The sequence below is a fragment of the Gymnoscopelus braueri genome, assembly GCF_963280865.1.
Source record: "Gymnoscopelus braueri genome assembly, chromosome: 1".
Classification (NCBI taxonomy): domain Eukaryota; kingdom Metazoa; phylum Chordata; class Actinopteri; order Myctophiformes; family Myctophidae; genus Gymnoscopelus; species Gymnoscopelus braueri.
The window spans coordinates 25,288,233-25,315,757 of NC_137603.1; the positions used below are offsets into that span (position 1 = coordinate 25,288,233).

Genomic DNA, 27,525 nt, shown 5'->3' on the forward strand with positions numbered 1-27,525 from the left:
CTACTAGGAGAGGTGGTTGTGATCTACTAGGGAGAGGTAGGTGGTTGTGATCTACTGGGAGAGGTGGTTGTGATCCACTAGGGAGAGGTGGTTGTGATCTATTGGGTAGGGAGAGGTGGGAGTTATCTACTGGGTAGGGAGAGGTGGGAGTGATCTACTGGCTAAGGAGAGGTGGGAGTGATCTACTGGGTAAGGAGAGGTGGGAGTGATCTACTGGATAAGGAGAGGTGGTTGTGATCTACTGGGTAGGGAGAGGTGGGAGTGATCTACTGGATAAGGAGAGGTGGTTGTGATCTACTGGGTAGGGAGAGGTGGTTGTGATCTACTGGGAGAGGTGGTTGTGATCCACTAGGGAGAGGTGGTTGTGATCTACTGGGTAAGGAGAGGTGGGAGTGATCTACTGGATAAGGAGAGGTGGTTGTGATCTACTGGGAGAGGTGGTTGTGATCCACTAGGGAGAGGTGGTTGTGATCTACTGGGTAAGGAGAGGTGGGAGTGATCTACTGGATAAGGAGAGGTGGTTGTGATCTACTGGGTAGGGAGAGGTGGGAGTGATCTACTGGATAAGGAGAGGTGGTTGTGATCTACTGGGTAGGGAGAGGTGGTTGTGATCTACTGGGTATAAGAAGAGGTGGTTGTCCACTGTCAGTATTAATGTCCTCTCGGTTACACTTGAGCTGTAATTTAAGGCCCCTGAAAGGTTCGCTATATTTCTGCTAACAGCTTTGATATCCTTGGGACTGTCAGCTCAGAAATAAAGAGAAGACTTTAGACAGACTGAGTAGGGGGCTGAGAGGACATACAGCGGGAGAATCAAGAGAATCAAGATTCAAGATAGCAGCAGGCAGTTAGCATTACCTCAGATCTATCAGCCTGCAGACCCAGAAAGAGATTGGAGTGGTGCGTACATGCGGGTGTGCCGGTGTGTGTGCATGTGCACGTGTATGCGTGTGTGTGTGTGTGTGTGTGTGTGTGTGTGTGTGTGTGTGTGTGTGTGTGTGTGTGTGTGTGTGTGTGTGTGTGTGTGTGTGTGTGTGTGTGTGTGTGTGTGTGTGTGTGTGTGTGTGTGTATATTAGAAATATTAGTTCCTCTATATTGTCCATCATACAGGCCTGCAAATACCACTGTGGTTTATAGGGTAGTTTAGTGAAAAGCTGAGCCATAATGTTTGATTGCCTTCAGGCCTCAGTGGTTTAAAATTAAACACCTTATTGATTTCTATTGGCATCTGTGCTTTCCTCTCTGGTCACTCGGTCAAATCAATCAGTTGCCATTATTGGACAGTAAACCACGGATCAATATCTAGATTTCTATCTATAATAAGAATCTAACAAACATTGAAATTCTAAAAGTTAGTAATTGCTGAATTTATCTTCAGCAAGCGATAACATTTTTGATGTCCTGAGTCCTGACTAGAGATCTTCATCAAGAAGAATTCTCTTGATCGAAACGTTGAACGCAATAAAGCAGTGCAGCTTATTTCACCTGTGTGCGGCCCTTCATTTCTTTGATGTGAAATGTTGCTTGTCCTGCACCTGGGCACTTGGATGTGCGTGCACTGCCCTTTGATGCTGACTAATGCCGTTCCCCCTCCTCTTCTCTCTGTTGTTCCAGATCACGTTCTTCATGCTCCTGTCAGCGGTGTGTGTGATGCTCAACCTTGCGGGCTCCATCCTGTCCTGTCAAAATGCTCAGCTGGTCAACTCTCTAGAAGACTGCCAGCTGGTGAGACCGGAACCCCATTAACCTTCTCCCCTGGATGCCTCCTGTGTCCTTTACCAATAGGCTCCAAACTAAAATGACAATGTCTTGAGACATGTTATCAATTTCAAAGGACATGACATGAGAAAACATTTACATGGCCAAAGCAAGTGTCAAAATAAAAACAATTGAAAACTAAGAAATGCATGTAAAATTGAAGGTAAACAGAGCTGTGTCACATTGCAACTTGGAAAACGTGTCAAAACCCCAAATGTTCATTTACTGAAATACTACAGCAAGGGGTAGCTTGGTTTTTTTTGGTGATTTTTTTAAACAAATAGCAGCAATTGATATCACTGTTTCTCAACGTCTGGTCCCGGGCCCGCCATGGTCCCAGACCAGAGAGTGTACAAATGGAACCTTTTTTCTACACTGTAAAATTCTGGACCTGACCTGACCTGGACCAATTTAGTCTGTTAATATTCACTACTGTCTCCCCAAAAAGACTTGGTCCCAGCATTCAATGTCACACTAATAATCTATTGATAGACAGTCAAATTGAAAATCATTGAGAGTGGTGAACACAACGCTAGTATAATATGTTTTTTAATTTAAACTAAAACATCAATCTAATATTAACACCAACATTTATAGTAGCATGACAAATTTGAGTTGCGTTGCCTTTGAGAGTAATGATATTTCACAGAGCAAATTGACTCCCCATAAAATAGAAAAATATGATTACATTCTTAAATTGAGTATTCCCCTTGTAATAATACGTCATCTTACACCAATCGTTTCTTCCCTTAAACTAACATCCTGAGTGTTCATCTAATTCTGGGTGCAAAATTAGACTTTTAAGGGTTTATGGGCTGAACTAACATTCAGGATTTCACTGAGTATACCTACACTATACTACTTTTGAGTCCATTTGTACACTCTCAGAGTTACAATAACACTCAGGATTTTACTGTGCATCCTGCATGAGCCTACCCCTCCATTTAATAGTTAAAAAAAAGTAACAGAAAAATCAGGCACAGTGCTATTAATATGAGGACTAACTGCTGTGTGACTGATCACCCACTGGAGCTCATGTTTTAATTATTAAGGAAAACATAATCGCCCTCCATCTGGAGCCTCCATTTGTCTGGCATAGTGGCGGCTTGTGTTGCAGGTTTTATCCTGCTTACGTGTCACAACAATGTTCATGTCAAAATGTTTCACATAGTTGATCTGCCTGCTAGTGGGGCGTGGAGGTGGTTTGTGCAAATGCTGCACATTTCGCATATTACTAGGGTGCTAATAACAAAGTGTACTGCAGTGGTGGAAAGTAACTAAGTACATTTACTTAAGTACTGTACTTAAGTACAATTTTGAGGTATTTGTACTTTGCTTGAGTATTTCCAATTTCCAATACTTTTACTTCTACTCCACTACATATCAGAGGCAAATATTGTACTTTTACGCCACTACAATTACTTGAAAACTTTAGTTACTAGTTACTTTTCAGATATAAATTATGATATTACGAAACATACATTAACCACTTTAGCCCTATTTTATACATAGGCTATTTTCAAACTTTTTTGTACTTTTACTTAGTACATTTTGATGCCAATACTTCTGTACTTTTACTCAAGTAGATTTAGAATTCCGGACTTTTACTTGTAACAGAGTACTTCTACAGTGCAGTATTGATACTTTTACTTAAGTAAAACATTTGAGTACTTTTTCCACCACTGGTGTACTGTGAACTGTATATAAAGTACCTTGCTTCCGTGAAATGTTTTACTTCCATTACTGTACTATAAGAGCTTTTACAGCACATTTTATACTTGACTACAGACAGACATTCACAGTTAAATTAACCACTTGAACCACTTGTTTCTAAATATAGAGGGTGTTTAAGTGTTCCATGCATGTGTAATTAAATGCATGTAGCGCATGGCAGTCTGTATAGGAGTCAGCTTTAAACAGTGGTTGACAAAGTATACTCAAGTATTAGTAAACCTAAACTGAAATTGACGACAACATTCAACATACAACGCTCATGTCCCCCTTGCTTATGGGATGTACCGGAACAATCCAATCACAGACATGGATGCTTGCTCGTGCAAGCCGATATTAGATTGACACCAAAATATACATTTATAAATGTGACAAAATACCCCCAAACACTCAAATTACAAGAGTCTTAATGTTCGCACACATTCAACACAGGCACAGCTGTTGTAACTCAATCTTTAGCCCCTTTTACAGAGTTCAGAGTGCCGACGATCGGCGGAGTAGAGAGAAAGATGGAGAGAGGTAGACAATGAATGTGCATGGGAGAGAGAGAGATAGTGAGAGGGAGGAAGACAGTAGAAACTATGGTTATAATATGCTGTGCTACTGTAGGTAGAAATTAAACTGAATACATGCAGGAGGCATGCTATTAGGCATGCCTCCTGGTGGAAATTTGCACCTTTCTAGTTTAAATCGATGTTAGAGTTCCAGTGGTACTTGTTTTTCAGTGACTGCAAAGACTATTCTTTTTTTGTCCCATGAGCATTCAGCTGGACAAAACATGACATGTAGCATCACCCTATCTACTGTCTTGACATAATATGAAAGCAGCCTCCCTGCTTCATGTGCCTCGAACAGGACAGCTTCTTCTAGTCGTGACTCAAATATGAATGTTTCCCATCTCCTCTCCCCAATGTAATTAACCCATACATGTTGAGTTCATGTCCTGCTTTCTTGCCAACTGGGTCACGTACTGAATTAGAGGTATTCTCCACCTCAATCCCTCCTTGCAAAGCTACTTACTGCACTCTCTCCTGATGCGGAGCTCTGTCATTTAAGCCTCACACCAGGGGTGCACTACTGCCTTAATTGCCATTTTGTCATTTGTAATGCAATCATGTATATGTCTTTCATCTCATAATTAGACATTGTGTCTGCCATGCGCTCACAGTGCGTTTTGTGTCAAGGATAGACATGTCATCAGCCATGGGCTGTAGACAGTAGTTTCAGAGGCCAAAGTCTGATCTGTTTGTAATGTATGTGTGTGTGTGTGTGTGTGTGTGTGTGTGTGTGTGTGTGTGTGTGTGTGTGTGTGTGTGTGTGTGTGTGTGTGTGTGTGTGTGTGTGTGTGTGTGTGTCTGCGTCTGCGTGTGCGTGCGTGCGTGTGTTTACATGAGTATTTTGGTTGCATGTTGTTCCTCTGTGTTTGTTTGTGTGTGTCTGTGTTTTCTTGTGCATGTGGCGTGCGTGTGTGAGTGTGTATGTGTGTTCTCCCCTGCTCCCCCTCAGCTCAAGTTTGACAGCGATGGAGTGTGTGTCTGCTGCGAGCTGCAGCAGCAGAGCTCCAGCTGCAACAACCTGGGAGAGACGCTGAAACTGAACCCACTGAGAGACTGCAACACCATACGACTTCGCCTCAAGGTGGGTGAACGGGAGTGTGCGTGCGTGCGTGCGTATGTGCGTGCGTATGTGCGTGCACACATGTGTGTGCACATATGTGTGTGTTTATGTAGTGGGTGACTTATGAAATAAAAATAAAACACAACACCACCATTTTCCTAGCCTGGCACGGCCAGACACTTTTGCTCTGACGGATTAGTCTGGTTTCCAGGCTACCATTTTCCCGCTTAATCTTTTGGAATCAATTTACAATTTAGGCATTTAGCAGACGCTCTTAATCCAGAGTGATTTACAATAAGCAAGGAAAACACAAAGTAATACATGAAATGCATAGAGACAGTGTAGTGTAAACCAAGAACCTAGCATTAGTCTAAATGTAAGATAAATAATATGTACATTGAAACTATACAAACTATAGGCCAACACATGAACCTGGCATCTGTCAAAATAACATGCTATCTAGATTTAACCTTTGCATAAGACTGCATGGTCGTCAAGGCTAGGGCAAGTGCTACGGGATAAGGTGTATTCTGAAGAGGTGAGTCTTCAGATTACGGCGGAAAATTGTGAGGGAGTCTGCAGTTCTAACTGCAATGGGGAGTTTGTTCCACAGCCAGAAGGGTGAAGAGTCTGGGAAGTGTGGAGCGTTATCCCGGATGTTTTAGCGAAGGTTCTGACAGCTTCCCTGTGTTAGCTGATCTGAGTGAGTGGGGTTGGATCAGGCTTTGAAGATATGGGGGTGCCATACCTGTGGTTGCTTTGTAGGCCAACATCAGTGTTTTATACTCTGCGGGCAGTAACTGGGAGCCAATGGAGGGAGCGGAGAAGGGGAGAGACATGTGAAACATTTTGCTGGTTGAAGACCAAGCGTGCTGCGGCATTCTTGATCATTTGGAGGGGCTTAAGTGCACATGCTGGGAGGCCAGTAAGGAGAGAGTTACAGTAGTCAAGTTTTGATATGACTGAGGTCTGGATAAGGAGTTGGTTGACTCCTGGGTGAGGAAGGGTCTGATCCTTTGAATGTTATGGAGTTTAAACCTACAGGATTGAGTGACCGCTGCAATGTGTGCCTTGAATGAGAGCCGACTGTCCAGGACAACACGTTGGAACGGATTTCACCAGGCCAGGGACATATCTGGCACGGGGGACACGGTGGCCGGGTATTGTCGATGGAAATAGTTAGATCCTGCATGGGGCAGGACTTACCTGGGAAGAAGAGAAGCTCGGTCTTGTCTGGGTTCAGCTTGAGGTGGTGAGAAGACATCCACTGTGAGATGTCAGCCAGAGATGCACTCTTCCACCTGAGTGGCAGAGGGGGGAAAGGGAAGACAGTTGAGTGTCATCGGCATAGCAGTGATAAGATAGATTGTGTGCAGAGATGACAGAGCCAAGAGATTTAGTGTACAGGGAGAAAAGGAGGGGGCCAAGTACAGATCACTGTTATACAGTTATATTGGTGGACAGCAATAAAGCATTTACTTGAGAACTGTACTTTATCTGTACTTTACTTGAATATTTGTGGATACTTGACTTTCACTCCACTGCATTTCAAAGACAAATATTGCGCTTTTGACTCCGCTACATTACTAAGAAAGGAAAAAGTACACTATGAATTAACTACTTAAGCCATATTTCAATTATTGTGAAAACAGATCTACAGATCTTCACTATTTTAAAAGATTTTGAAAATGCATTTGATTTTTTGGGGAAAATTTCTGCTAGTACCAGTAACTCAAGTACAAATTTGACTGAGCCACTTTAGCTTGTTATTGAGTAAGATTTGACCAGGAGTATCTATACTTTAATACTGGGTTTGTGTACTTATGCCCACCACTGGGTTCCAGTCATATTTCGACTAATCCCCCTCATAACCTTGACAACCCTGCTGCCTCTGTCTCTGATTCTGACGTTTTCATTTTTCAACAACAAAGAGAAGAAAAAGAAAGACAAGCCGACATTCAAACTGATGTCCCCACATTCCTTGTATGGCATACCATTTTGAGGACTGATATGGCAGTCAGATGATGTGAAACACTGAAGTTCAAGCGCTCCGGCTCAGATTAATTGCACAGGAAGTGAAGAATGGCAACGACATTAGTCTTCCCCCGTGGAGACGATCCTCTTTAGTATGCAGCGTGTGTCAAGCCTGGGTTTGGCTGTAGTTTGCTAGTTCATGAGCTCTGTAGATTATCTTTGACTCAAGCTGTCTGCCAGAGTGATACATTCTCCTGTGCCTTTTATTGGATAATGGCGATCAAATCGCGTTCGTTTCATGTCCCTGATTGATTATAAAACATTGATAACCAAATAAAAGACTCCTTGAGATGAAGCACGGCTATGGAGCGGAGGGAAAGATCAACCACAATTTGTCATCGTGATTGTGGCTAATTAACGAGATGAGGGGGAATTGCTGCTATAAAACTTTATTAATCCATTAAGACCGGGAACGCATCTCTGTCATATTAGATTTGAGCTATAACCATTGTTTTATACTTTGGCTATTCAAAAATAGCAGATATACAAGCTCATAGTGCGACACCGAGTGCCGCGCTATGAGCTTGTAGATCTGCTATTTTTGAAAATGTTAAAAAATGTGTGCAAATCTTTGAATATATACATTTTTTTAAGTCAACATTTGTTACCCAAACCTTTGCTTCTGGACGTCCCTGGAACAAATCATTTTACAAATGTTCGCTTAAAAAAAAATATATATATTCAAAGTTTTGCTAAAGTTTGCTCACGATTTTTCTAAAAATAGCAGATATACAAGCTCATAGCACGGCATTCGGTGTATATCTGCTATTTTTTGAATAGTCAAAGAAATAAAGAAATGACACAGATGGCGTTCCCGGTGATAATGGGTTAAGTACCAAGGAAGTCAGACGTTTTGAGTTATGTCTTAAAAACGCTAAAGAGAAGGAGGTGTCGTACTGTATATCCCCGGGTCCCCAGGGTCCATGGCTATATCACCACAAGGCTGTTATTACTGCGTCGCTGGACCCAACTGACCTCATGATTCAGCAGCCTTATGGTTCCCCCGGCACTAAAATGCCAGGAACGTGAGGATTGGTGAATAGCCATATAACCTGGGTATACAGGCACAGAAACCTCCTATCTCCATATTCTAACTTGTTGTGTTCTTTTCGTAAATAAATGCCCTACTTGATCATACTACAGCGTCACGCAAAGCCATCAAAAGTAGCAGATCCACAAGCTTGAACCGCGGCGCGAAGCGAGGCGTTTTGAGCTTGTAGATCTGCTACTTTTGCTGTTTTTGAATTTGAATCCTGAAAAGTAACTGTTTTTGGACATAATGAGGTTTCCACCCGACTGAGACGATATGATGCTGATCATGTCTACAGCTAGTGGCTGCAGTCCTTAATTTGTTTTAATTTTTAAACACACTTTGAACTATTCCTACTACTAGTCATACCATTATATTGTCAAAATATGTCCGACATTTTCATACATAGTGAAAATAGCAGATCTACAAGCTCAAACGCATCATGATGCACGTGCTGTGAGCTTGTAGATATGCTATTTTTTACTACTCGTCATTCGATGAAGCATATTAAACATCTCTGTGGCTGCATTCAGCTGCACTCATAATTGACATGTTAACTGCTTGGAATTCAATTTTAACTCACATCCATTTAATATCCACACTTTTCTTCTTCCGCTGCTTTGCCACAGGCTGTGAATAATGGGCGTGAAGGAGGTTTTGGGGTAATTTGTGATTTCCTGTGGGGAGCGGGGGTGGTGTAACTTTCTGACCTGAGAATGGCTGGGGGGGCATGGTGTCTTTGTGAGGTTAAATACCCACTGAGCAGGCATGTTAACTGGTTTCTGTGCAGGCATTATTACAGTGGATAATTCCAGCATGAATTACACAATCTTTATGTAAATGTTTTATGTCACTTGGGAAATCACAGAAGTGTGTACCCTCCCACATCTGCGAGGCAGATGCATTGCAAATATACACATTAACACATAATGTAGCAGTTATTAACTCTATAACTGCCAAAGACGTTTATAAACGTCTTTGGCAGTTATAGAGTTAAAGTGTTATCTTCTTACTGTTTGTTGTCTACACTACATCATGGTGTTTTCTGTGTATTATTGTGTAAAAATTTAGTTTTTTTATTTTCTTGACGAGGAAGCCTTTTACATTATACACATTCAGTTTGACTTCATGGTATTCAGTAGAGAATCAAAGCATCCAGGGGTGCAACAGTTAATTGATTTTGTCAATAAAATAAAAAAATGATCGCTAATTGATTTGAATAAACATCATTTGTACGTATGAAATAGGGCTTAAGTGGTTAATCAGACTAATCGATTTAGTCAATTATTTATATAAGAATATTTATAAAGAATATTAGAAAAACATGCTTCTCTTACTCGATTCATGGCAAAAGTGATTGATAGAATAATGGCTGAGAAGAAAATGGATAGATGTAGTCCTAAAAGCACCAACCATTGCAGTGCCCATGCAGTCTGTACGTTGCTAGGGAACTGCTTGGGTTCATTTCCTGTCAGCTACTGATATTCACAATTTACAAACACTGCGACACTTGGACCCATTTAAGCCTGATTTATACTTAGTTGCCCGACCGGTGTTGCATGCCGTAAAAAGCAGATATACAAGCTAACAACGCGTCACATTGTGAGCTTGTAGATCTGCTATTTACTGAGCACGACACCGGCACGCAGCTAGGTATAAATCAGGCCTTAGAATGTTTGTTGACAAGTGTGAAAACGATGCATACTGTACAGCATGACGTACAGTGGTTTCATGTACATGGCTATGTTGTTGTTATTGTAAGGATTAGTATAATATTTTATTGTATTCATTGTTTTGTATTTATGTATATATGAGGGGAACACTGTATGTCATAAAAGTATATAGGGGTATTTTGCTAATGTGCTTCAACAATGTTTATGGAGTTATGTTGAGTTAGGGACAACATAACAGCTTCCTTGTTCTGAATGCCACATGCTCCGACTGTGTGAAATTTAAAAACAATATTATGTTCTATTGTAGATAGATCTTTAGTGATCCCGCAGGGGGCAATTCAGTCGTCAGAGGCAGCACGGTAGTTAAGGTACAGATACAGAGCAAGACAAGTACTGTAAAATAAGATACAGCAGGGTAAAACATCACAAAAAAACACCACCAACAATAATGAACAATGCCAGTATACAACCTATACAATAGCCTGCACTATGCAGGCTATAAAATACACACAATCGCTGTGTTGTTACAGTATCCTGCCCCTGTGCTTATGCAAAAACATAAGCAACCAGAATACAAACAGTATGCACCCTATACATTGTTATGTTATGCACTATACATACTGTAACAAACACACACAGTCACACTTGCATTACAGTATCATGCCCTATACGAAGGCAATAACACACAGTCACAGTGCCGTTAATAATGTGACAGTGTCAACCGTAGCATCCCTATACTATACATTTCGGTGGGGAACATTCGCCGAAAAAAGGAGTGAATACTCGACACTGCGGTGAAGATATTTAGTGTATACACAAAAACAGGAGGGGGGCCTAGTATAGAGCCCTGGGAATACGATATACAGTAGGGTTCAAGTGGTTAACCCTGCCATATCGTTTTGGCGGGACTAGAAAATGAAGAATGGCTTTGTTTTATTGATTATCGCTGTGACAGCCTACCTCCCATTCTCGTGCAAAATTGCCTCTTCAAAAAGCAGTGATGCTGGGGCACCGCAGGTGACCCCGGTTCGAATCCGTCCTGAAGCTCTTTTCTGCATGTCATCCCCACTCTCACCTTGCGTGTCTCTCTATTAACTGTCCTATCGAAATGAAGCAGAAATGCAATATATATTTTTTAAAGTATCTATGCTGTTTTTGTTCCAATTTGTGCACCCGATGACACAACAGAGCTGCCAATACAAATGAATTGTGAATAATGGAGGAGAGTGAAGCCCGATTCATACTTTGTGCGTCGCTCGGCGGTGTCGCACGTTGAAAATAGCCGACGTACAAGTGCACCATGCATCGTGGCACCGAAGCGTTGTGATGTGTAGGTCTGCTATTTCTGGCGCGCACATTTCTGTCAAGATGTTTTCATCAGAGCTGGGAGAGGATCTTTAACTTGTAAAATGAAGGCAGAAATGTCTTGAAAGATGATTCTCATGTGATATGTTTATTGTTTGTTTATCGACACCTTTTAAACACCTTGGTTAACAGACTGTCAACATGAGCATGAGCTGTGTAATGTAATGTCTATCGTTGCTTGTTATTAGGTTTTTTCTTTTGTGGGGACTGCGGATGATTATTAGCATCATGGAGTCTGGTGCATTTACATTACATTGATAGTATTGTTCATTATTAATATACGGTGTCCCGTCTAAATAAACAAATAAAGTAAAGTAAAGTAAAAGCGCAGATGATAAGCCACATCAACAGATTATACCCTATGGCTGTTCATCTGTTTCAATTGTTGATGTGTGAGAAAGATTACTAAAAGTGACATTAACCATATGGCTTAGTATGGAGATGCTTAGCAATTTACAGTATACTGCTATTTTATACTTTCATGCTGGAATAACAAACATAGCAGCATAATATAATTGCAGTCATGTATGTAAGGATAGTATTTCACAGCATGCACATTTATTTTTGCTGACAAGTTCAAAAGAGGTTTGTCCATGTGCTGTGTCCTGTTTTGCCACAGTATGATGTATAAGAATATACATAATTATGTTTTATTATTATATGCCTGACATTATACAGTTTTGCCCTCGCGAATGGTATTCCTGAGCCGTTTCATATTCATGAACAAAAAGAATCATGTGAAATGTGAAAACCTGTTATATATTATCACCATTTTCATCAGAAATGTACAAATTGAACAAGCCCCCTAAAGATGAGTTTTAGAAATGTCAGTGAAATGACATTGACTGAAATGCCAACATTGGATGGATTAGATTCTCACTGAAAGTCAAATACAATGAAGTCACAACCTACTCTATATGGCTCTACTATATCCAGTTGCTCCTGGGCAGAAACCTTATCTCCATATTTCAAATGTTCACATTTTTCTTTTGTAAATTAGTGCCATTTGTCATGCTACAGTGTCACACAAAAGTGTCTAGGGTAAAAGTATCAATACTGCAATGTAGAAACACTCTGTTACAAGTAAAAGTCAGGAATTAAATTTTTTCTTGAGTAAAAGTACAAAAGCATCAAAATCTACTTAAAGTACCAAAAGTAGAAAGTACTCATTATGCAGAATGTCCCATTTCACAAGTTTTCAAATATATTAAATCTTTTGAAAATAGAAGATCTACAAGCTCACAATGCGTCGCATCGCGACGCATTGTGAGCTTGTTGATCGGCTATTTTCAAATGGCTGAAATATATATAGAGCTGAAGTGGTTAATGTATGCGTTGTGATAATAATAATCAAAATCTACAAAGTAACTAGTAACTAAAGATTTCAAATAATTGTAGTGGAGTAAAAGTACAATATTTGCCTCTGAGATGTAGTGGAGTAGAAGTAAAAGTACAGAAATTTGGAAATACTCCAGTAAAGTAAAAAATCACACCCTGTGTGAAGTGGGCGGTGTCTTGCTAGCTAATCACAATACTGAATGGAGTCGATCAATCATGTACAAAGGATAAATACATTTATTGAAACACTCTTTATGATGGACAAAACCATAACTTGAAAAAAACAAAATTTTGGTTTTTTTCAAGTTATGGTTGCTTATATAGGGCTATGCACATGTGTCATGTGACACTGGCCAATCACAGTCCTGAATAGGCTGTGATTGGCCAATCACAGCGCAGGATAATTCTACTAATTTCCTGGGCCCAGATCACAGCGCAGGAAAATGTACATTTTTCCAAATCTCACTTATAGGGGCGGTTTCACCGCCCAAAAATACCTCAAAATTGTACTTAAGTACAGTACTTGAGTAAATGTACTTAGTTACTTTACACCACTGCCTCTATAGGAGGATTGTTCCTCTGCAGCAGTGCTCCCATACTGCTGTGCTGTGTTGGTATCCCCACTGATGACATCACCGCCGCTTGTGTCACCTTCAGTGCTTAGGCTTTGTTTCTGCCTCTCCTCCCTCTTGGGTGGAACAGTGTTACACAATCAAATCTTAGGTGTTAATTTAACCCCTGAGACTTAAATTAACACTTAACACTATCTATCGTTCATCCAACACACAGTTTATGGTGTGAACCTCTCAGTGTCATTTTTTTATCTCTTCTATTTACTACCAATTTACAATTTTGCCATTTATCAGACACTCTTATCCAGAGTGACTTACAATAAGCGAGGTAATCACATACATGATCAAATGCAGAGAGAACAGTGTTGTGCCTCAGAAACTAGGATCCCATGTAAACCAAGAACCTAGCATCAGTTAACAATATGCTATCAAGAAATAACAATCTGTACATTGAAACTGTAGGATACCAGGCAAACGATGGACTTAGCATCTGATTAAATGTCATACAAATCTAAATTACATTCTTAACATTGTTGTCAATGAAGCCTAAATTTGTAACAAAAAACATGGGAGCGAGTGACCAAGATATGTCTGCATGGTAGCCACCAGTGCCGTCCTCTCTTCTTTTATCTCTCCCCCCTCCCTCTCTCTTTCTGTTTACTCCTGTGGTCTTCCAATCTAAACCTCCTCCCCCTCTCTCTATCTTCTCTCTCATGTAGGAGCTGCTGTTCAGCGTGTGTGCCCTGAATGTCATCTCCACCATTGTGTGTGCCCTGGCCACGGCCATGTGCTGCATGCAGATGGTCTCAACCGATTTGTTGCAGATGGTAAGTATGCTGGTGGGCTGGTGGAGGCACAGGCAGCAACGATGACTGACTTTGTCACCATCGTGACATTTTACTTGATGGTTGATTGTCTTACAAATAATTGTGATTGACGGTTTAATTGCGTTTTTCTTTTTTTTGCAGCAGCATTGAACAATTTGGATTTTAGGCTTCGTAAACAAACATTGCACAGGGCTTGATAATATGACAAATAACATATGCAAAGAAATAACTGACATTGACCGGTATCAAAATAGGCCATTTTGTAATAATTGTGTACTTTCAAACTTTTTAAATGGTGGAAATATCTGATCTACAAGCTCAATGCGATGCGTTGTGTGCTTGTAGATCAGCTATTTCCGCTATTCTTCGAAAATGGAAAAAAGATTATGACATTTCTATCTCAAATAATTGCCATTATGTAATAATTGTGACAGCCCTATTTTCTGTTCCTTTTCGGTGGCCCTCCCTCGGATGCATTTCCAAGTGTTTGTTTGCAGAGAAGGAGCAGGTGACCATTAGGACGGGTAAACACGCGTGGCCCACTAATTACGCCCCGCAAATTCTCCTTTCGGTGATTGTTTTTAAATGACCGTAGTGCACACTGCGAATGTTGGTCAATGCGGAACCTCCCAGATGCAAATATGCATTTTAAAAAGATGCTGGATTTAACAGCCCTTGTGAATTACTCTACTTCTCACTCTTCAAACCGGGTACTTTTTTTTTTGTGTGTAAAAGGGAGACTGTCCTCGAAATGACCCATTCCTTTTTATGTGACACAATGAATCTGTGCTCAAAACCTAAATGTTCTCTGCCATGAGGGAAATTAGCATAGCCATGCTCCCTTGTCCTTCGCATCAACAATAGTCTCCCAGTACAATAACTTAAGCCTCAATACAGACAACAACCATACCACCATCACAACATAATGTTGAACAGATAAAAGTTTTACTATTTATACCGATATTTTATGAGTTCTGCATTAATACATTTTGTGGCAGCTGAAGTGAGAACAGGAGTGTGCGCTGGTCAGGAAAGATAAAGATTACAGAAAGAGAATAGGACTTGTGTTGTTTATGAGCTTTGGCAATACGGTTGGGTTGACATTGAGTTGAATAAATAAAGGAAAAAGAAAGAAAAGAAAGAAAGAGTTCAGGGCAGGTGCTCTAAAGCAGGGGTTCTCAAAGTGGGGTCCGGGGACCCCCAGGGGTCTACAAGCTCACAATGTGTCACGATGCGACGCGTTGTGAACTTGTAGATCTGCGATTTTCAAAGAATCGTGACTTTTATTTTAGAAAAATTTGGAAATATTTCGAAACATTTTAACAACTCAAATCTTGCATGGGGTCCCTGGCATGAAATATTTTCAGATGGGGATCCGCGGCCACATTTTTCGGGGGTCCTTGACATGAAACATTTTGAGAACCACTGCTCTAAAGGAAGGGGATTAGCTCCATCTCAGACCAAAGTTTGGAGATGCAATAAATAAGCAGTGAATGTAACTCCAGTCGCTGCACATACAAAATGATCCACATATGGCTCCCAGCCACGGCGCGGACACTGCTGCAGTTTCATCACCTGGTTCAGTTGCCACATCATTCACAGCTAGATGGTAAATTGGTGAATTTGAACTAGCCCTCATTAGCTCAGTGATTGCTAATTTGTGAAGCTCCTTCATCAATTCATTACATTTTGAGTGAATGCCAAAATAATGAGAGTTGAATGTTACCACCACAGAAAACACAGCAGATATAAATGGAAGTATGAACCAGCATTAGTTTAATCCAGACAGACAGACAGACAGACAGACAGACAGACAGACAGACAGACAGAGTAAATAACAATTCCCAACGTCCAATAAGTGTGATAATGCTTGTGGCCATGTGTTTACAGTTCATGCCTCACAGAGCACGGGCCTTGAGTGCAGACTGCATGACCCCACACGGGACCATCCTGCACCAGACACTGGACTTTGATGAGTTTATCCCTCCCATCCCCCCACCACCCTACTACCCCCCGGAGTACACCTGCACCCCCTCCATGGACGGACAGAGGTGAGGAGATTACACCTTTTTCCTAAGAAAGGGTCTTTGTTTATTTCATTATAATCACTGGTGGACAGTTTTTAGTTTCTTTTAGTTTTTTGCAAGCACATGACTTTCACTTTGCTACATTTCAAATCTAAATATTGTACTTTTGATAAATTAACCACTTAAGCCCTATTTCAAATACAGTGAAAATAGCCGGTTATTGGATAGGGCAGACATATTATCGGATAATATTTCTCATTCTTCAAAAGGGCTCGATTATAATTTTTAGAGCATGCTTGTAATGTCAGGAATACATTGCATGTTTTTTTCTTTAAAGAATCACATGTATTAGGTCTTGGTAAAAACAGTAAAATGGGCCATATCAAAATGTCATAGATATGAAATCTGAAGACATTTCAGATCCACTATCATTGGATTTGGTATAACTAAGATGGCAAACATAGAATGTTTGATAATATTTTAAAAGTAATCAATGATGACATTCAAAATGTTCTCCACGACTATCTCGGCCATATGGTGGGAAAGGGGTGTGATGGATGACATGTTCATGCATCATGGGACCTTTGCATTGTAATTCTCCAGCTATCTCTGATCTTCACAAACCCTCATTTCTGTCCTAACATTAGCCATGCACAAAGCCCTTTAGTCATTGGGTAATACCCTGGGATTTGTCACAAGACAAATTAAATGGGACATGCTGACTGAAGAGGCCAGTGTACATCTGAAGCCTTTTCTAAGGACACAGAGATGACAAATACATGAATGACTAACTGCGACAGCTCGTTTGGCACCAGTCACTACGTTTAATCAAGCTACATAGTCTTTATCCACTTAACACATCCTATATTAAAATTGGCTAATGGGAGGGTGGGTGGACAGGCGGGTGGACGGACCACGGCCACGTCACTATGACGCAGTTGCAGACATAACCATAAACAAACCCGATATGCCCATATATAGACGTGTCACTATGACTCAGACATAACCATAAACAAACCCGATAGTGTTAACCAACATTTGATCATATTCTAAAATAAGACTTAAAATAAGATATTCTAAAAGAATAATTTTTGTTTAGTTTATTTCAGTCAATTCATGATAATGAAACAGCTGCAAAAGAAAATACAGAAAATGATTACTGGAGGCGAGGCAGTACATTGATTGTGGAACAGACATCTAGGAGTGGACATAAAAAAAATCTAATCATTACATTTTGCAAAATGAGAACAGGAAGCACTAGGATCATCAACAAATGGAATGAAGTGTGTTGAGAGGGCTGGTAGAAAAACAGGTTGCAGTTCAGTGTTATATAACTGATATAACACTAATCAATGCAGAAGCAGGGGATGGTAAGGCCTCATACTAAGACGCAGGGTATTGGATGGAAAGGCAGATAGTTGCAAATTTGGGTGGAAAAGGCAAAGGCGAACATTTAATGTACAGTGTAAGGAGATAAGATATGCAACATGATGGCATGCATAAGGAATGAAGGCAAGATAGGGAGATGAACTTACTTACAGTATGCAAATGCAAGATGTAATGTTAATGTAGTCAATCAATCAATCAATCAATCAATCAATCAATCAATCAATCAATCAATCAACAAGAGAAAACGACACAGCATGTTCTCTAAATACTTTCTTGCCATGAAACAGGTGATTGGTCAATGGCCCTGAGACATTTATATTCATCTTGTTCTTTATACAAAAAAAACAACAACATTACTGTTTGATGGGGATATATCAGATTCAATGTAGCTTTACCGTTTTAACTTTCGCCCTTCGGGCACCGGCCTACTTTGGGAGCACGCAGGTCAAGAATGATAAATCGTCGGAAACTATGCAAGTTGGCAATGCATGCCCCACCCGCCGGTTAAGCAATACCTGTTGTACCTGTTGTCAGAGTACTCTCTGAACCTGTTGTTAGCGACCGATCAACTTAATATGGAGATACGAGGATCTCCATATTTGGTTCTAATGGAGTTCCATTGTGCACTTATGTTGGTGCAACAGCACAAACGTGACGCAAAGCTCAGCCATGTCCAATCCGTGAAACCGATAGGTCAGGTTCACCAATCAGGGAAGTTGGGTCCTACACCCCCACAGACACAGAGATTCGGTACGTCCTCCACAGACCTGCGGATAGACACATACAGACATTTTTTGATTTTTCGGTTCTCTGCAAACCCTTAGTCCGATTCATTACCCACTCGACAGTGCACACTGCCGACACAACGTGTCGTTGTGAGCTTGCAGATCGGCTATTTTCAGCGAAGAGATTTGGTATAGAAAAAGTGAATTAGGAGGGACCTCAGTCAGCGGAGTGGTTAAGCAACATGCCATCCATGATTCTCAGTTGTTGAGTGTCCACTGTCCCCTCCTATAACCCCCCCTCCACACACACATGTGCCACACACTGATATAGCTTTTTTGGCAAGGAGCCATGTCTGCTTGTCAATTAGTCCGTAAATATAAACAAGCCTGAGGAGATGTTTATAGCGAATCCCTGCTCTGGGCCAGCGACATGTCATGACATCATCATATCTTGGATGATTGGTGGAGGCTCTGAAGTTATATATTATCCTCTTGCCCTTTTAAAGCATGGAATTAAAAGTGGTCCATATTGCTGCTCGCATGATTCTTAATTGGCACCATATGAAACTACAGTATAGCTATACTGCTGTGCTCAAACATTGTCATGTCAAGGACCCCCAAATTATTCCAAGTATTTGGGCGAGGACCCCCATCTGAAAAGATTTTGTGCCAGGGACCCCCATACAAGATTTGGGTTATTCAAATGTTTTAAAAGATTTGTATCGCGATGTGACGCGCTGTGAACTTGTAGATCTGCTATTTTCAAATAGCTGATGTCAGCATAACATTAAACATAACATTAAACAGATTTTGATGTTATATTAACTAATTTAACTGAAGGACCCCCTGAAACCCCCCAAGAACCCTCGGAACCCACTTTGAGAACCCCTGCTATCCTAATATACAATTGAGAGTCCTGCGCATGCGCGACGGTCGGCGGTCGGTCGTCTATGGTCGGTCGGTCGTCTACCGTCTACTCTCATACGGGTCCTTTTCATCGAGTGCAGCCGACTAGAGCAGAGCGAAAACAAACGCCGGCCATTGAAATGTCTCCATCTCCACCTCAACCGGACATCACTGCCCGTTCGCTCATGCACAAAAAGGGAATCATAGCTGCTTTTTCCTTCTTTTATACGTTGTGAGCGTGTGTATACGTCCTGTGTGTGTGCGTGTGTGTTTGTTACTGTGCCTTTGTACTTTCGCGGTTTGTCCGTGCGGTCTTCTACACCGACGTTCGGGATCAGTGTTGCCAAATTGTGCGCGAGAAACAAGCAACCAGGTTTATGAAAACAAGCCCAAAAGAAGCGAGCCCTTCAACCCGCGGTGTCGAACTCTAGACGCGGCCCGAATTTCTAGTACTGTACAAGTGTACATTATATCACTATTAGTTAAAGTCAAGTGTAAATATCTCCCACTGTAGCACTCTTAACACATCCACCTTATTTGTATGATCTGTAACCTAGCAACGGTTGGCAACCGCTGTTGGTAACCAAGAAGTCTCTTTTGCTTTCTAAAAATACCTGTTAATAATTAAGCTTTTGTGTATTAGAACTAGAAGTGTGATATTGGGGCAACACTAGCTAAGCATCTCATGTCTATAATGCACTATAAGTAAGCATACTTATAATGCCTTATAATCTGCTTATAACACTGCATAATTATAGATATAAGTACTCATAATGCAATCATAACACATTATAAAGCCCCTTATAATGACTCATACGGTCTTCACAATGACTGGTCCTCTTTTGGCCATGATCATAGTGTATTGTAATTCTCATAGTTGGAATGCATGCATTATAATCAAAGTTATAATGCAATATAGTATGATTATAATTCAAGTCACTATATGTACTCACATTTCTGCCTACACCTTCAGGAATGTAATTACTTTACTTAAAGCACCCATAGACCACTTATAGTACTTATAATGCATTATAAAAGTGATTATGATACATTATAAGCTTATTATAATGTATTACAATGTATGATAATTATAATACAGGCTCTGTATTACTGGTGTTCTGATCTATAGCACTTGGCCTTTGGCTACGGTACCTGACCGCAGCACACCAGTGCCAATATGTATAGGATTACCTCTCATGTACTGCTGCTTAACCCATTAAAACCGGGAATGCATCTGTGTAACCACTTAAACCATTATTTTATACTTTAGCTATTCAAAAATAGCAGATATATAAGCTCATAGTGCGGCACCAAGTGCCTTGCTATGAGCTTGTAAATCTGCATTTTTTTTTTTCTTGAAAATGTGTGCAAATCTTTGAATATATATATTTTTAAAGCAAACATTTTTAACTCAAATCTTTGCTTCTGGGGGGTCCCTGGAACAAAACATTTTGAGATGGGGGGGTGGGGGGGTCGGCGGCCAAATACATATAATTTTGGAGGTCCTTGACATGAAAAAGTTTGAGAACCACTGATATAGTGGTTAACAACAAAACATCCAAGTCTGGATTACACTATTGGGGATATTATAAGAGACGGTTTATGTTTTTGTTCTTGAAGATCATATTTCTGACCTAGACGAGGTAAATATCCACTCTTAAGGCGGTTACACACCGGCGAATGTGCGAATATACACAAAATTCGGACTCGTTCCGAATAATTAAAAGACGCTTTTTCGCTTCGCTTTTCCGCTTTTTCGCGCCATGTACGCTTGCATTGACTTTATAAGGTTTTTAAAAAAAGCGTATTATTCGCACGAAAAAATCGCCCCGGTGTGTAAGGACCTTTAGAGTCCTATTTTGGGGAAGCGCAGTCAATGGTGGGGTGGGTGGGTTGTGTTTACAGAAGTGTGGTGTTTTCTGGACTGGAGAAGGGTGGAGTACACGCGGTGAAGTTGTGAGATGGGACGGATCAGGCTGAATATACTATCAGTGGGTGTGTTGCAGGTGGATTCATGGAGTCATGACCATTCAAATGATCACTTTTCATGACCTTTAATCCATTAAGACCGGGAACGCATCTGTGTCATTTTAAGATTTCTTTGACTATTCAAAAATAGCAGATACAAATTCATAGCGCGCTTGTAGATCTGCTATTTCACGTGCAAATCTTTATGTGATATCGTCATATAACAAATACCATGCTTAAACGTCATGCTGATACGCTTTGGTTTCTTTTGGTCTTCGACAGAGGTCTGCACTTGGACTTCCCCCACTCTCCATTCAGTGCTATCTATGGGGTTCCCATCAACAGCCCGGGTACGCTGTACCCCACTGATCTGCCTCCTCCATATGAGTCTATTGTTGGGCTAGGGCAGACGCCTGCCAGCCAGGTGAGTTACACTAATTTCATTTGTTTCCAAGCTTTCATTTTGTTTAAGAATACAAATGCTTTCAGTAAGTGACCTGTTCAAAGGTAATGTGTTCAATCCCATATACCAGTGTGGTTCTCAACCTTTTCAGGCCGAGACCCCCAAAAATAATCATATTTGAACTGGGGACCCCCCACCCTGATAAGCACTTGGAATTGTAGAGTTGAGGCATTACATTTAGTTTGACTCTGCTCCACAGATAAATACTCAGCTCACAACGCCTTGCGCTACGAGATGGTGTGAGCTTGTAGATTGGCTATTTTTACAATCTTTGCCTCTTTCTTATATTATTTGACAATTTGGCCAATATTTGACCAGTTTTTATAGGATAGTTTGTTGATTACTTTTGATGCAGTAATGGGCTTTTTCTTTTCTCTTCCTTTTTTTGAGGTTTTAAAAAGGTCTTAAAAGTCCTAAATTGTCACTTCATTGTCATCTGGGGACCCCCCCAAAATCATGTGGGGACCCCCCTGGGGGTCCCGAGTCCCGACCCACAGGTTGAGAACTGCCTTATACCAGTAGTCAACTGTTTGGCTAGTACTGTCTTCTTTGTCTTGTTTAATGGTCATAATGGACCAAAGACCAAAGATCTTGGCTGAAGAGTCTCAAATGACCATGCAACTATACAATTGTACAGGTATACAAGTAACAACTGTAGTGCTTTCTTTCGGTTTCATAATTCCATTTAGAAAATGATTATTTAATTAATATTTCTGAACATTATCTTTCAGTAAGGAATGATGTAGGTCAAATTGCCTGTGGGGTTTTCCCCCTACAGTAAATTACTTTGAAATGCTTTGAGTGTCTGTAGTTCTGGTGGGCAGCTCATGCTGTAAAAATCCACAGAACAGGAGGCCGAACAGGAGGCCGATATGATCTATTCATGCAGGTGACTGACTTTTACATAGCTAAGAAAAGAAACAGCCAGAAGGCAGATCTTCATAGAAAGCATTTGATAATAACATTATCAAATACTTTTCTGAGAAGATAGGCCTCAGAATGTTCACGTGTGGGTGATGGAGGGTGCAGATCATGTGGAATAAGTCTTTGCCTTTCCTGTTATCTTCGAATAGTTTATTTGTTCAGCTAAATGTTATTTTTGCAAGTATTGTCTTGAAGTTATCTTTATCAAATAAAATCAATCAGTCGTTTAAATTCAATTAGAGCTTCTTAAAGTGATATTTTTCCAAGCAGCTTTCCCTCCTTTTATACACAGAGTAATTGCTGTAGTGTTGGCGTGTGTGCTGCAGTCTTATAGCGCCCTCTACAGACCAGGCTGTGGTATTGAAGACAGTTGTTAAAGAATACCAGTGTTTTTTGCATTTGGTTTCAATAGAGTAATCCATCATTGTCAAAATACAATTTACATTGTACTGTACAGTATTATTTAAAGGGGTTAAAAAGACAAATATTGTGCTTTACTAAAATATGTATTTATTTATTTATTATATTTATTATATTTATTATATTTATTATATTTATTATATTTATTATATTTATTTGATTGATTGATTGATTGATTGATTGATTGGTTGATTGATTGATTGATTGGTTGATTGATTGATTGATTGATTGATTGATTGATTGATGTTTTTTATTGACAAAAACGCATATACATACCATATATTTATACATATCTGTCAAAATGATAAAATACAACAACAAATAAATAGTAAGTAATTACTTAGTAATAGTAAGTAAATTCAGGCTATGGTTTCACAATAGCAATTTACCTGCATTACTGTTTACTAGGGTTTAGATTGACTGCATTACTGATGTTAGATTTGTGTCACAGCAGCAAATGAATGGGCTCTCACCAGCAGTGGAATCATTCCTGTCGTGTTCTTCCAGTGGTGTCTGTCATATTGTAACTGCAACAGACTGCAAAGTGTAAAAGTGTGTGGGTGTTTCCTTCCTGCAGGTAACTACTAGCAATGAGCAGCAGGCCACAGAGTCCAGTCTATGTGAACGGAACACCGCAGCAGGCCTCAGTACTCAGGGTAAATTCTCTTATACTCTCTTATCTACTCTACTATGATAGAGGGTTGCTCTCTTAGCTTGTTGCTCATGCTGATGTTGTCTGATGTTTGCAGCCTCCGTGGACAGCGCATCCCTGCTGGTGTCAGAGGTTGCTGATCTGCATGACCACAGCTGCTCCTCGGAGGACTTGTGTTCCCTGGAGGTCCAGGGCTCAGACTCCTCTCCTTACGGGACGCTCAACACCGCCCCCACCGATGGCAGCTGCACCAGCCTTGAGCTCAGCGCCCGTGGCTCCTCGCGTTGCCACCGCGGCCTGCGCGGCACTGCTGACCGCCCAAGTGATACGGGCTACAGCGAATGCTCCCACGCCCACGAGATTCTCGAGCGCTCCCCGGACTGGTCCTCGGAAAATGTTAGCAACTTGGAACACGAGGAGTCGACCGATGTCGCGCGTACGAATCACAGGGCTACCATTCACATGTGCGATGAGCTTGCGTCAGCCAAACACGTGCCGGAGGAGCCGCCTAAAGGAACAGCACAACCCCTCTTCAGAGCAAGAGTGGTAAGCAGGAAGCTCACGCTACCTGTCGCGCTCCCCGCCCCGCCACCTCAACCCTGCTCCCCCACCTCTGTGGCCTCCTCTGGGGGAACCTCAGCCCTCAGTCCTTTGGCTCCTTCACCCTCTCCATCCCCTCCTCCTGCCAGGCCGCGTGGCCCCAGGCTGTGTTTCAGTGTTTGGTCACCCTCTTCCACGACACAGCCCCCCGCTACCTCAGGCCGTAGTGGCCACTCGCCCTCAGAGAGGCCTCGGGGACTCCGCGTAGCAAGGAGGTACCGTAAGCTAGCCCGCATCGTTCGCTCCACCAGTGACCCCATCTCTTGTTCCTCCACATCAGGAAGTAAGTGTTTGAAGTGAACGGGTTTGTTTATTCTCTTGGCGACATCCCCCATCTTAAACCTTTCCCATGTGAACCTTTCATCACTGGTCAAAAGATAAACAGAAGGATGAATGTTGGTTCTGTTGGTCCTCATTTAGAGTGCTGTCTCCCTCTACAGGTGGAAGTTGCGGCTGCACCTCTGAAAATAACCCACTTGCTGAAGACTCTGCTAATACGTCCCCAGAGCAAGGTAGTGTAGTAGTACAAAGCATCCACAGATGTGGGATACTATGCAGTTTAAAACAGAACATACCTGACATTAATATATTTTGTTAGGAGGATCTGTGTCAACTTTGTAGAGAAAGGTTATTTCAATTTGCCAAAACAGAAGAAGGTGCACAGTAAAATCCTGTGTTAATTTAACTTTCACAATGTCTCTCTCATTTTTCTCTCTCTAAGTCTCTGGGTTAATTTAACATGAAGGATTTTACTGTGTGGAAAACCATAAAACATGCATAACAAGACATTTAATTTGTCACAGTTGTGCCAACAGGACAAGCACTAAGAAGCAGTGTGAACACACAAATAGGCTTGGTGTCAACTAGTCTCATTTCAAGCTTGAAATAAATGTAATTTTGGTGGAGCAAATAAAATGTCTTGCACGGTTTCAAACCTTATTCTTTGTTATGCTCTCTGACCAATTAGACACCTTTTTTCATCAAGCAAAAATGCTTCAACTTTAGGCATTAGTGTCCGTTTTATGGAATGCATTGATATTTAAGAAAATAGTCTCTTGTGTTTCTGGTGTGTCCAGAATTAACAGGTCTGTTGTCAACAGAAGCAGACGCTGCTAAACCTGGTCACAGTGCGACCAGGAAGCCGCAGAAGGAGGGCAGAAGAGTTGATATCCGCCTCAAACCCAGGGCTCTGCACACGCACTCCGCGCATGAGAGACCACATTCCCTTGCTGACCTCAAGACGTACAAAGACACCAAAATATTGGTGGCCAAATTTCTGGAGCATTCTAGCTGCAGCCTACCACCTGAGGTCCAGCAGGTTGTCAACAGCATCAAGTGTGTCATCAAGTCAGATGAGAAACACATGGAGGAGGCCATTTTCAGCGCTAATGTCATAGATCAGGTAAACCATTCATATAGTGGGCATTATATTGACAATATTTTAAGGAAATAATTCATTTATAAATATTCTGTCTTAACAGTTTCAACACTGTGACTTATGGGTGAGCATCAATATATTGGTCAAAATGACTGACAAATAATAAATCTAAATAAAGTTTTAAAGCTGACTCAACTTATCCTTTCTTTCCTCCAGTCCAGTTGGATCTGTTTAATACCCTGTTGGCATTTAACATATTGGCGCTGTCAGTCAGAAACCTTATATCTCCATTATGTTTTTATTATTATAATTATTGTTTTTATAAATGAATGCACTATGTTATACTTGGTCGTATAACCGTGTCATGCAAAAGTAGAAATAAAAGCCAATCTACAAGCTCGACACATTTTGGAACATTTTGACATATGACATGCCCAAAATAGGGATGCCAGATTGAGAGTGGTGAAATCATGTGTCTTTAGGTTTAATATATGTAACCCAAAAATTAAAGTAGATGTAAGTTATATTTGTTGGTTAAAACAAAATGCTTTTTTGTTTAAAGTTTAAGGCTCTATATTCTGGTAGTAATCATTGCTGTAGAGTGTTTGTTCAGTAACAGTGGTCGCCCGTCTCTCCAGCCTTTTAGTAAACTGAAAATTAATGTTGAGATGGGTTGTCAATTTCATCCAATCAGGAAAGAGAACCCATTCACCAGTTTCAATTTTATAGCGTTGCAGTTCCAATTTTGTCTGATCATCTTTTTGGTTAATCACTTCTAATTGGAACATACTGGTGTCCTGACTTACACTATATTACACTATAGTAATGATTGCTATCAGAATAAAGAGCTATTTAACACACCCAAAAAAGAATACTGCACCTTTAACAAGAGCTTGTGACTAAATAATAACTACATGGGATACATTGAAACACACGTTATTTTTTCCATTTCCTGAAATGTAAAGGTTTTGTACATATAAGGTTTCTGCCCGACAGTGATATCAGATACTGTAGCTAGAAGTAGGTTTTAAATAAACTGAGGTAGATAGATGTCCTGGCCATAAGTATTATGTTCAGACCATAGCTACTTCTACTAATGGAAAATGATAAAAAGGAAGTACAGGTATTGTGAGAGTACTGATGCTAGCTAAAAACATCTATAAAAAAAACATTACAAGATTGCAAACATTATCATTAGTACAATAACTAATATGATGCAAGTTACTACCAAATACATTTCAGCAATATGGGAGTAATAGTTTATGATTTTTTAAAATTAGTATTGGTAAAGAGTAAATGATTTCAGTAACCATTCAGCAACTCTTGGTGAATGGTAGAGATGTCTCTCACACTCTCTCTCAACCTATTCATTTTATTGACATGTTTTTTTTATGAATGCTATAGGCAACATCTAAATACATTTCTTTCTCTGTCTCTTTCTGTGTTATAATGAATAGTTGATGACGCAGTGTCAGCGCACCGGCGGCAGTCCCAGGAAGCGTGGGCATGAGGATATTCACCTCCGGAGCTGTGGAGCTTTGAGTTCTTCACCGTCCCCTTCCTTACGCCGCACTAAACACCCGCCACAAGCCACCAGCACCTCTACCAACCCACTGGACTCCCCCTCGACTGAACAAAGCCTTGTGTGTAGAGAGACTATTCTCTGACCACTCGGACGATAAAGATTCTAGTCAAAGTTCTGAGGGCATTCCGGGTTGCTGTTTTGTTGCAGCCGTACTCACAGTGCTGCAGATTTCTATACAAAGACTAACAGTTATTCAGACAATGTAAAATCTATTCCTGTACAAAGTGACTGCAGTGGAAGCAATCTGAAATGGCCTCATATCTCATAGTGCCCTGTGACACTGTGCCAAGACATCAGCAGAAACTGTAGCAACTCAGACTGAGGCTGGCAATGTCTGAAGTGGCTTCTTTCTCACCAGAAAAACAACAGAATGTTCTCCATCAGGGGGTATTTTCTACTAACTTGCATCTCAAAAAGAAAAACACACTGGCGGTGAAGGATCTGGTGAGTGTAGAACAAGAGGACGTGTTACCGGTATACCACTCATCTTCATAAAGGGAAAGATAGCATTTGTATTAAACTGTGAACTGGACAGATTCTGA

General features: G+C 40.8%; 1 protein-coding gene across 1 annotated transcript in view; it reads left to right on the plus strand.

Annotated features, from left to right (window-relative positions):
- Positions 1 to 27,525, plus strand: part of fam189a1 (family with sequence similarity 189 member A1) — a gene marked incomplete at its 5' end in the record, with an annotated part of 123,505 nt that extends 95,980 nt beyond the window's left edge. The window contains 10 exons of the mRNA XM_080430860.1: positions 1,616 to 1,726; positions 4,997 to 5,128; positions 13,839 to 13,946; positions 15,837 to 15,997; positions 21,244 to 21,385; positions 23,346 to 23,424; positions 23,518 to 24,303; positions 24,461 to 24,532; positions 25,106 to 25,422; positions 26,856 to 27,525. Coding sequence (XP_080286986.1) covers positions 1,616 to 1,726; positions 4,997 to 5,128; positions 13,839 to 13,946; positions 15,837 to 15,997; positions 21,244 to 21,385; positions 23,346 to 23,424; positions 23,518 to 24,303; positions 24,461 to 24,532; positions 25,106 to 25,422; positions 26,856 to 27,065 — 2,118 coding nt within the window. The 3' untranslated portion in view covers positions 27,066 to 27,525. The remainder of the gene's footprint in view (positions 1 to 1,615; positions 1,727 to 4,996; positions 5,129 to 13,838; positions 13,947 to 15,836; positions 15,998 to 21,243; positions 21,386 to 23,345; positions 23,425 to 23,517; positions 24,304 to 24,460; positions 24,533 to 25,105; positions 25,423 to 26,855) is intronic.